Source organism: Diceros bicornis, chromosome 16 (assembly GCF_020826845.1).
Source record: "Diceros bicornis minor isolate mBicDic1 chromosome 16, mDicBic1.mat.cur, whole genome shotgun sequence".
Classification (NCBI taxonomy): Eukaryota; Metazoa; Chordata; class Mammalia; order Perissodactyla; family Rhinocerotidae; genus Diceros; species Diceros bicornis.
In genome coordinates, this window is record NC_080755.1 from 54,203,310 (window position 1) to 54,214,540 (window position 11,231).

Genomic DNA, 11,231 nt, shown 5'->3' on the forward strand with positions numbered 1-11,231 from the left:
CGTTCTTGTCTTCTGTCTCTCATTTCTGCCATATATAACATGTTGCCAGATTCTGTGGAGTTGACTTCCTAAATAATTCTCACAATTATCTATTTCTCTCAATCTCCACTCGTGACACAGTAACAGTTTACTAATTAATTTACTCACTGTATCCACACTGTTCTTTCCTCTAGTCGTTATATACCATAATAGCCAGAAGTGTATTTTAAAGATGCTGATATGATGCTCTCAGTCTCCGCTTTGGACAAGAAATACACAAAAGCTGTAAAGGCTTTCCATTTATTTTAGGATAAAATAGGAAGATCTTAACGTGAGCTACAAAGCCTTTCATGTTCTGGTACCAGCCTACTCTTCAGCCTCATCATGCCCTATTCCTACTTTGAATTTTCTTTATATGTGATAATATATTTCTGAATTATCTTTCCTATGTATGGTGGGCCACTGGCACTTTGTTGAGGAGAAAGAAAAAAAGGGCAAAACAACAAATAATATGAGAAAATCATTGCTTTATTGATAATGTATTTCATAAAATTAAAAAGTTTATACATGCAAGATCCCAGATATCACCTAAATTCAAATAAACGTGGGCCTCTAGGTTAATAAGTTTGATTAGTAGATATAATATTTGAAATAACAGATATGATATTTCAAATTTAGGAGAAGATAGAGTGTTGAAATATCTTTTTATCTTATCTTGAACATTTTGTCCAAAGGAGAATCATCACAGAGAAATAAAGTAGGTTTGCATGTGTTGATAGAATGAGGCAGACAGTCATGCTATTTCAACCATTACATTCTTGGTGATGACTATGAGATTGGAAAGGACAAAGAAAGAGAATCTGTTATTTCCAGCAATCAATGTACTAGAACAACTGTGAACTTCCCCCAAATTAGTGGCAGGCTAAGTGCATCTAAGGGGAAGAGACTCTGCCCAAGAAGAGGATGCTGTTGGTCTTATTGTGCTTGATGAAGAACAGGCAAGAGTGATCACAATGGAAACTGTAAACTATTGGTGATATAAATCCTGTACCTATGCCAGTAGAGCCTGCGGCCTTCGTGCCCTCTGCATTCACCTCCACAAAGGACTTGTGTAGGATTTTAGACACCATGAGATTCCGGCTCCCGGTCATGCCCGAGAAGTCGGCATCCTGTGGACTGAAGGCATCCACCATCCCCATGGACTTCATCGTGTCCTTGAGGTCATAGCTCTCTTCCACTTGGAACCAAGGTAAACATAAATCCACGAGTGTCTCTCTCATATTCTGTGAGCTTGTCCACTCCATTAATTTCTCAGCTGTGAATTTATCTTCAAGCTATAAAAATGGAAAAAAGGAACAACTGACACAAGTCTCAGTGGACACCCAACACAACGTTAACGTTGGATTGAATCATGCGGGAAACCTTCATTTAATAGTAAATGTAAATACAGAGGATTCAGTTTATCAGATTTTATCAAGGAGGCCAAAATGACAGTCCTGAATATATATTATACAATCAAATAAATGTACTTATGTATTCACGACTGTGTTCTTTTTCTGCATATGTGGACACATAAATATATGTGTATATATGTATAGATAAGTGTGAGTACATATAGATGCAACTACAGAATCATTAAATAAAATTATTTTTTGGCAAGTGAACTATATCTCCGTTTGTTATGCTCCTTGCCTACAGCAGGCTCCATTATCAAATAGACTTCTCTTGTTAATGTCTTTGTGTACATAATTTTTTACATAGTGCAATTCTAGCATACAGGCTATTTTTATTCCTGTTTCTTGCTTGACCTATTTGTAAACTATTCCCATGTAGATATATATTTCTCTAACAGGTTTAAATTGTTACATAGTACTAGTAGTAAATGGATATTCAATCTGTATGTCTTTACTTAATTTTTTAAGCATTCCTCATATGCCAGTCCCTAAGCTAAACTATTGGTAATACAAAGATGCAGCATTGTTCCTTGTTTTGAATTTCTCATTATTTTGAGCCGCTTCTGTACAAAAGCTTCTGCCTTGTTTACATTAGTTAGCTTAGGATAAAATCCCAGGACTGGGATGTCATTGATAACGAGGATTGCTGAGCTGGAGTACCAATAGTGCGATGGCCCTTCACATATATTGCCATATTACTTTCCCTGAGGATCTCCAATTTCCAGGGTTACCACAGTATATATTTTGAGTGGGGCAAGTTCACTTCAACTTCAGCATCACCATCGACTATTGTAGTAATTGCAGATGGCCATTTGTGGAATGTATTTAACACGCCAGATATTGTTATTGGTACTTTTACATATTAACTTTAACTATTATAACTTTGCTAAGAGGAAAGTTCTATGTTTCTTTTTCGCTTTGTTTTATTTTTTTACTCGCAGCATTGAGGGTCCGAATGACTTTTGAACTCCTAGGGACAGAATACTTCTAAATTGAAAAGTAGGCAACAAGATAAATCTATTTGTCCACTATACCTTTTGTTGTTTTCATTTTCTTGTTTTGTTTATGAGTGAGCTTGTGAATATTTCTATGTGCCATTTCCATATGAGTGTTAATTTCCTCGTCCTCAAATGAATGCACTGGAATATATCAGAAGATCTTATGGTACAAAATGTCATGTGTATGTGCCCAGGTATATTTTTTTCTGAACTGACATATCATAGTTTCATCAGGATATTTATGGGACCTGTGATGTTAAGATTTCTATATATTCTTCCATATGACACATGATACTTAGGATATTTATTTTTTAGAACGTGACACGTTGCCAAGTTCTTCTTAACAATTCTCCGTTAGGCTGTATGCAGAGAAGAAACGATGTACTTGAGCTCTGCCAGCCACCATCTGTGAGCAATGTTTCCATGAGCAGCCCGTACAAGCATTGTGCTTCTAGGAAATCAGGCAAAGGAGGCAGAATTGGAGATACAAGAGTTTACCTTCTGCAGACCATCTACTTCATTTGGCAGCAGCAACATCATGCTCAGATCTTTGCCTGTGTATGGCATTTCCAGGATCTTGGCTTGCATGTCCTCCAGTTCAGTGAAGCTAAAGGAACTCGTTTGTTTCATCATCCGCACAGATTTGCTGGTATCCTGCGGTAACTAACGTGGCAAACAAATGCCAAGTGAGGCATAAGTCAAACAAAGATAATACTATTGAGATGCCAAAAACATCCTCTTTCTAAGAGATGATCTGGGAAATTTGTGAACTAGAGACAAGAGTTTCTTCAAGTATTCCTAACTAAATAAAGTCAGAAAATGAAAGAAGAAAATACACCCATAACAAATTCTATCGGATATGAGTTTAAATTTAACATTCCATATATAACTACACTATCATCAAAATAAATTATAGACAATACCTTGTTAAGCCAAAATTTTTCCCCCACAGTATTTTTTTCATCAAATTTATTTTCCCACTTCCCTTTGAAATAGACCGCGTTCACCAGAACCAGAATGGTGGAGCTAAGAGAGCCATAGGGAAACAGATCCTTGATTTTTCCTGCAAAAGAAAGAAAAACAAAAGTCTGTCATGAATTTACAAGTGGTTTGTCTGAAAGGTGCTTGGAAAGTTACAAGTGATCATTAATTATTCACACAAGGCACCACTTTAGGGCCTCCGTGACCAATAAATAGTTTATGAGGTGCAGCTTTCCTCATGGCAGCAGCCAGATGGAGTTACCCCAGATGGAGACGCCCCTTCTTTTCAATGGAAAGGGGTTCAGAGTCTCCATCTGTGTGTGACTTCAGTCATCTCACACTGAATATTTATAAATGGATTTCAGTTACTCTTTGAACAAATCCGTTCCCTTGCTCCCTTGTTCCTTCATTCTCCATACCTCTATCCTCACTCCTCTCTTCCTTCCTTCCTTTCTGTTTTTTCAACTTTGGGCTCACTACTCAGAGAAAGGAGGCCTTGACTCTTATTTAGGACAAATGGCATGAAGTCTGTTATCTGAAACACATGCCCTGTGCTGGCAGACAGCACTCCCTGGGAGGTCTTCCTCTTCATTCTCCACTTCGAATTGCCAAAGGTTTGGCCCATAACGGGCGTGGGAGGTAGGGTAGGGATTCATAGGATGGAGACTTTGTCAAGCTCTCTGCCCTGGATGGGGACGACAGCTGAGATCACCCCTCGGGATGTGGTGATGGAGAAGTGGGCAGGCAGCTCCAGCTGCAGGTGGCCAGGAGGGTAGTTTACAGGAGAGCTTCTTGTTTGCCGATTAACAAAGGACATGGGAAGCTTTTCTAACATTTCTCTTAGGGAACCACATACAGAAGTTAAGGCTCTGATTTAAAGTAAAGCATGGGAACCCAGAATGGCATCTGAGCAGAGACTTGGGGTCCACAAAGATTCTGCCATCCAGGGCCATGAGCAAACACAGATCTCCCGCTGTGTTTCCAGGTAGCTGGTCCTGTGACCCCTCCCATTATTTCTCTCCACGTTCACTTGGACCGTTCCACCATCTGCAGTGGCCTCTTCTGTCCTCTCTGCAAACTCCTTTCATTCCCCTCTCCCTGCATCCCATGCAGTGTCAAGCACAGGTTTCATGCAAAGCGGATGCTCAATGTGCTTCTCTATCTGCGATCTCCCATACTCTATCATTCGTTTGGCTTTCCACCCAGGAATTAATCTTCTTGCGACTTTCTTCTGCAGCATTTATAAAACCAGCAGATTCCACACCAGCAAGGTAAAATTTCTTAACATTATCCATGTATTCCTTTGACGTGAGAAGGAAGAAAGAAGGAATTAAGAGTAACTTATTATTAGCTATGTACTCCCAAGTTATTTACTTTCAATCTTGACAAAAAAAAAGCACAGGGATCCAGACTCTGAAGAAATCTACTATTTTTCCCCCTGCATATTTTAATACAAGAGCCTGTGGGTACTGTGAATGGGAAGTACAGGCTGGCACAAGAATGAGGTCTCTGAAGGGCAATACCACCTGACAAAGGCTAAAGCAAAAGAGGCTGTGGGTTGCAAACTGCAAAGCTTGTTACTCCGAAGGAGATGGTGTGCTTCTGGGACTCCTCTCCAGATATATCCACCCGTAAAATTCTCACCCTTGCTTGTATCTTCCATCCTGGGCATTCGGTATTCCATGGTACTTCCCCAGCTTTCCCCAGGGACTCATCAAGCCAACTCATCCCATCAGTATCCCATTCAACATATATTTCCTGGGTTACTGTCCACAAAATTACACTATGTGACTGAATGGTGTCAGATCCTTAGGGTCATCTCACGACTTAATGTGCTGCTTAACCTGTCCTTTGACCATAAAGTAATCCCTAAACCCAGACTTTAATGGTAAATTGTCAGCCTCTAAGATACTCCGTTGGGTGTATTTTTGGCAAGGAAGCCTTGCACGCTTGGTAAATTCTCCCCATGTGGTTCAGTCAGGCTCATTTGCTCACTCTCCTCCATTTGGTCATTGGGAGACAGAGGACCTAGGATACAGATTACAGTTGTGGCAGGCCAGTGAAACTTACCTGATGAAATTGAAACTTCTTTTCTCCATAGAGCTTGTTGGCGATGTTCAGCTCATAGGCATCAGTGGGTTTCTTTAATTCAGTCAGAAACTTTTCAAATTGGTGACGCACATTTCCCAACTTTTCAACCTTCAAAGATCAAAAAGTGAGCTCATTGCGTTCTCTGTCAATGTAAATACTAAACCCCTGTGAATCTGTTACATCCATCCCTAAAGTTTGGTACTCCCACTGATGATGTTTGTCATTATTCCCTGATATTGGTATAGTTTGCTCAAATATTCTTCAGAAGTTTTACATTCAATCTCTTCCAGGAACTTCTTTGTTTCTGCTCTAAATGATCCATTCATTTATATTTTGAGCTATAGATGCAGCACCACTCCACCACTGGATTGTATTCCAGTTGGTACATATGGTTAGGTTAAGCTTCCCAGCTAAACTTAAAGTCCTTAAGGGCTTGAACCATTTTCGTTTTAATGGCCATCATTGGTATGAGAATGCTGAAATTGTGTATTTCAATGATGTTAAGACATGAAGCCCTGTACACTCCTAGGTGGTATTCTCTTGTGAGGCTGTTGTGTGTGATCTATTTCTCTTCACTCATGATGGTCATACTCCAAGTGTAGGTAGAGTGTGTGCCTGGTACAATGCTAAGGCTTTGCTCAGAGAATGAAATAACATCCCCAAAGAGACACAATGTAGCAGAGCCAATTTTTGAACATAGGTTTGTCTGAATCCAGAATCTTCCACTTGCTAGCTAACACTTCTGAGTCTTAAGTCTTTAAATTACATAGCTCATACAAATATTTTCAAAATTTTCTTGGATGTCTCTTTATTCCTCTTAATCTCATCTATGACTTAACTAAAATTATATTGTTTTATCAAAATTATAGGGGTTACAAGTATTGTTATTCTATAATAATAACAACAACATAGCATTTATCAGGATTTCCAGTAATCCAGGCACCGTTGTGATATTTTACATGTATTTGCGTGTATTGAGGCAGATCTTTTAGTACTGCCAGTTTACTGGCATGAGGTCACTGGGTCTCTGAGCAGTTGTGCCTGCCCATGTACCCATTTGTCAACAGCAGGGGAGGAATTTGAAGCTAGTCTTCCAGTTCCAGAAGCCATGCTCTTAATGACTATGCTGATCTCCTCCCAGGAAACAACAGTATGAAATAAGTAAGCATGTAATATGAAATGAGAAACAGCTCTGCCTGTCCAGTGTATTTTGCCCAAAATTTCCCCTAAAAATGGACTTTTCACTGAAATTCCCAGTTTAAACCGTGACCCTCTTGGATATGTGACTCTCCTTCTAGACCCCAGTGCTCCGTGACTCACGTGAGCTGTTGAGGCTCTTCCTCTTGTGCTGTCTGTGACGTCATTAAAGTGAAGGACCTGGAAGGGACAGGACATGGGACCAGTAAACTTTACTCAGAAGATGTATCTTTTCAGAGGATTCCAAAAAAAGGAAAAGAAAGAAAGAAGGAAAAAAAGAAAGGCAAGAAACAAACCAAACAACCTCCTCCCCAACAATCCAAAAAAAAAAAAAACACTAAAGAAACAAAGGAGGAAGAAGAAAGAAAACTTCAGTGTCAGCATTTGTTTATTGAAAAACTACGGCAAAGCTGATGGATTACCAGCTGCTTCAAAGAATCCTGATTCATGACTGATGGACGGTTGAGGAGTCATGTGAAGGTGTTTCCCATGGAGCTAAATCAGTGCATCTCTTCTCCCAGTGCTCTTGCATTTAAGCCTCGCCTATGATTGTTGGGCAATCGTAGGCGTTCATCCCAGCTCCCAAAGGAAGTCTAGGCACAGGGAGGAAGATGGGGTAGAGCACTGGGGGAGGGGGATGCTCCCCACAGCCCTATGCTCACCTGGATGTGGGAATCTTGCTTAGCCTCCTGTGCTACCCCTGGGACAGCCAGATCTGTGAGCGTCTGCACACAGGCCAACAGAGAAACCAGTCTAAACTGGTCAACGTAAGGGAGCTGTCACCTACCTTGCCAATTTGGAGTGCAGTGTTTCCTTGGGCCCCTGAGTAGGCCGTGGCTAATGCTGATGAGATGCTGAGAGGGGAGTAGAAAATGTTGTCCTTCTTTGATTTTCTGAGCTGTTGGAACAGATCAACTGCAAACTGGGTGTTTGCTTCGCTGAGTGAATTCATGGCGGCCTTGGTGTGATCTGGAACTCCTGGAAAAGCATCAGGTTCATTTCAGAATGACTTTACTGAAGAGAAGGTTAGTCTGTAACGAGATTTCCTTAGAAGAAATGACTTATATTTGGGTTGTGGGATTCTGGCAAGTAAAGTTTTCCACTTTTTTACCTTTCAAGACTTTTTTTAATGTACATGTGTAAATTTCATCATTAGAAGATTATCAAAATTACTATTTAAAAAACACTTTTGTGAAAAACTAATGGAACATCTTTAACTTTCTTTCCTCACTGGCTGTCCTAGGTCTCGGTAGAAAATGTTTTATAACAGATAGCAAGACCATGATCCATGTGGATAACATCCAGCCAGCTCCCATGAGGCACCTCTCTGCCTTTTTCCCTCAAGGATCTGCGGGTGCCAGACACTCTCCCCTCCACCACACGAGCTCCTAAAGGAGCATTTGCTTCATTAGAGGTAAATACATTAGATAATTATTAAATCAGATGAAGAAGGTGTTTCAATTTTGCCCTGGCAGAATAAGTAAAATACAATCATACAGAATGAATAAATGCATGATATAAAAGGCATCATTGTTGTAATTTTCAAAAATGATTCATGTTGTTATTCTGGTCAGCTGGAAGCACTTACCTGTGTTCCGGGAGGAAGCAGAGGTGGGCAGGGAGCCTGGAAGCCTGTGTGAGGTGAGTGGTGAGATACTGAATATATAACTCTTTCTTGCCATCCTCCATTGCTCAGAGCGGTTGGTACTTCAAGTAAATCAACTTTTGATTTCTTAACCAGGTTACTCGTCACCTTCATGAGCAAGAAATTTTTATGAGAAAAAAAACATGCTTGTTGTTCTATTACCGTACTTCCTTTTCACTTGCAGAAAAAATTGTGGACCTGCAATCACTGGCAATCATTGTCTCATATGAAATGCATGTAGGTGTCTTTCTAATACCAATGAGAATAAAGTTAAAATCTAAAATCCACCTTTCTCTCATGCTCTGAGCTACAGTCACCCAGAAATAACCCTTAAAAAATCTTTATCCCAGGATATTAAATAGTCTTTAAGGCCCACTTCAAACACAAACAATTAAAAGGCTTACACTTTCTATTTAATGTTCTAAAAGGGCTGTTCCACCTGTTGCTTTCCTTAGTAATTATTCTGTATAACCAGGAATATAGCTTGAATTCTCAGTCTAGAGAGATTCTGATGAGGTGTCGCATCAGGACATAGAGGACCGGATTGAAGCCTTCGTCTAGAGGCTGTGCCTTGACGGAAGTCCTCCTTGTTACCTCCGCTGCATCCTTGAATCCAAGTGCAGATTTTCCCTGTATTTGAATGTCAGTGGGAAGCTATTCACCTTGCAGTGTTAACATGCTCACAATAAGAAGAACAATCGATGCAAATTGGGCCATTTTGCATGTAGCATTTTTATTTTTTGTATAAATATGAACTATAAATATTGTTTCAGCTCCAGAATCATGACATTTCTCTGTCACCCTGCCCTTTAGCACATCGCCCTCAGATTCAGGGAATGGACACTGTAGTCAAATGCCTCTAAGAAAAAATGGGAACAATGTGTTCTTTGAATGGCGTGGTTAATTCTGCCATCACTGGAGGCTTATTCTCTTCATCGGCGTGGTGTTCCCATAGGCAGAATGATATTAAAGACTGTTCACTTTTATTAAGTGGGCATATGTATTCACCCATTTCCACCTGTAACAACTCATTGAGGCAGGACCCTTTGTTGTCTCCATTTCACAGATGACAGAAATGAGGCACAGAGTGGTTGAACAGAAGCCCAGCTTTCTACTGTAGTGAATTGCACAGTGAGATATCCAGGCAGATAGTCTGGCTCAGGACCCTGCATGTGTATCCACCACCTTAACTGTGTCAACAGACTCTGGGTTTAAAAGGACATGTCTCCTTGTGTTTAAATGCAAAGAATCTTTATCTTCTGTACTCTCAGCAGAGATGATACCTCGACAGAATCCGAAGGGGCAGGAATGGGTCAAATGCTAAGCCCCCAAACTCCCCTCTGTGGGCCCCACAGTCACCAAGAGAGAAGGCTGGCATTTCAGGTGCCATCTTAGGGCTTCATCCTGAGACAACCTAGAACTGTGAGTGGGAATGGATTCGGGGTGATTTCCTCTGAGTGTGGGGCTCAGAGAGAGCATGAAATCATGCCCAACCCTCCATTCCCCCAAACAAAACTACCAAGCTGGGATTTAGTAAAAGAGAAATTCTGAAATGGAAAGAGAAGGACAGAAGAAGTGTTTTTCCCTAGAGTGCACTGTCCCCTGAGGCCTGCCTGTCTGTGGCCAGGGAGAGGGCTGTTGTTCCAGGGCATCTAGCCCCATATCTCTCCTACCTCAGGGATAGGGGTGTGTGTACTGGAGACCAATGTTTTATTGAGGTATAACTCCTATACCATAAGGTTCATCTTTTTAAAATGTACCAATCACTTGTTTTTAGTACGTTGACAAAGTTGTGCAACTGTCACCATGGTTTACTTCCAGAACAATTTAGTCACTCCACAAAGAAACCCTGTCCACAGTTCTCCCCTCATTCCAGTCCCTGGAAACCACTAATCTACTCCTGTCTCTGTGGATTTGTCTCCTCTGGACATTTCATACAAATGGAATTGCACAGTATGTGGCCTTCTGTATCAGGCTCCTTGCACTTAGCATAAAATTTTCAAGATTCCTCCAGGTTGTAGTGTGTATCCGTGCTTCAATACTTTATGTAACTAAATAATGTTCCCTTCTGTGATACACCACTTTGTTTTTATTCATTAATGTGTGGGTGTATATTTGGGTTTTGACGACTCTTGGCTATTGCAAATACTGCTGACGTGAGCTTTCATGTCAAAATTTCACGGTGGACATATACTTTTTTAAGTGCATATGTGGGAGTGAAATCACTGGGTCATATGGTAAGTCTATGTTTGATTTTGAAGAACTGCCCAGCTGTTCTCCACAGTGGCTGGGCCATTTTACATTCCTCCCAAAATATGATGGGAATACGTATGAGAGTTCTGATTTCTCTACCTCTGTCCAACTCTTGTCACTGTTGTGGGTGTTTTTAACACTTGCCATGAGCAGGGTCTCTTGTCTCAGCACATCAGGCATTCACAGGATGATTCATCTACTGCAAGTTCCCAGAAGCACAGAGGATGGAGGGAGGAGGCAGAGGGTGAATGGGATCTTTGTTAGTAAAACTGAAAGTTTTTTTCTCCCTGAAACCCCACCCCTGAGGCCATGCTGCTCTTAGGTCTCCTCTATCAATATGTGTGTAGTGAATCCCGGAATGAGATTGGTATGTAAAAGATCCTTGAGTTGAGATGAGGGGGGGGTAAGGGAGGATGTAGACTTTTGGAGATTTGATGAAGGAGTACATCTAAAGGTAAAAGATCATGGCAAGAGAAATGGTGCAGGATGAAAAATTAGAAACAAAAGGAATGGGAGCTTCTCAGTCAAGGTTGCATCCAGGCCATAATTACCAGACATAAGAGGAGGTTCCTAGAGCAGGAGCAGGATGTGTTTCTTAGGGCTCAAAAGGAAAGGGACCTGACCCCCATAGGA

General features: G+C 40.9%; 1 protein-coding gene across 2 annotated transcripts; it reads right to left on the bottom strand.

The window, feature by feature from the left end:
* Positions 1-713: 713 nt before the first annotated feature.
* On the bottom strand, positions 714-7,670 carry LOC131415183 (serpin B3-like). Of its 2 annotated transcripts, none has more exons than XM_058556600.1 (7): positions 7,488-7,670; positions 6,824-6,880; positions 5,483-5,611; positions 4,597-4,713; positions 3,355-3,495; positions 2,930-3,085; positions 714-1,313 (listed from the first exon to the last, which is right to left on the bottom strand). In XM_058556600.1, the coding sequence occupies exons 1-7, from the start codon at positions 7,650-7,652 to the stop codon at positions 912-914; spliced, it is 1,167 nt and encodes a 388-aa protein (XP_058412583.1). In that variant the 5' UTR covers positions 7,653-7,670; the 3' UTR covers positions 714-911. The 2 variants fall into 2 exon arrangements, with proteins under 2 accessions (XP_058412583.1, XP_058412584.1); XM_058556601.1 differs by having other exon boundaries at positions 2,930-3,022; positions 3,355-3,493; positions 4,595-4,713.
* Positions 7,671-11,231: the final 3,561 nt, after the last annotated feature.

Bases quoted from the DNA above. Each gene is read 5' to 3' on its own strand.
- LOC131415183 (XM_058556600.1), bottom strand. From the start codon at position 7,652: ATGAATTCACTCAGCGAAGCAAACACCCAGTTTGCAGTTGATCTGTTC. The intron at 5,612-6,823 runs GTGAGTCACGGA...TGATCTTTGAAG, and splicing joins GAAGAGCCTCAACAGCTCAC to GTTGAAAAGTTGGGAAATGT. The intron at 1,314-2,929 runs GTAAACTCTTGT...CCATTTTTATAG, and splicing joins AAGTAGATGGTCTGCAGAAG to CTTGAAGATAAATTCACAGC.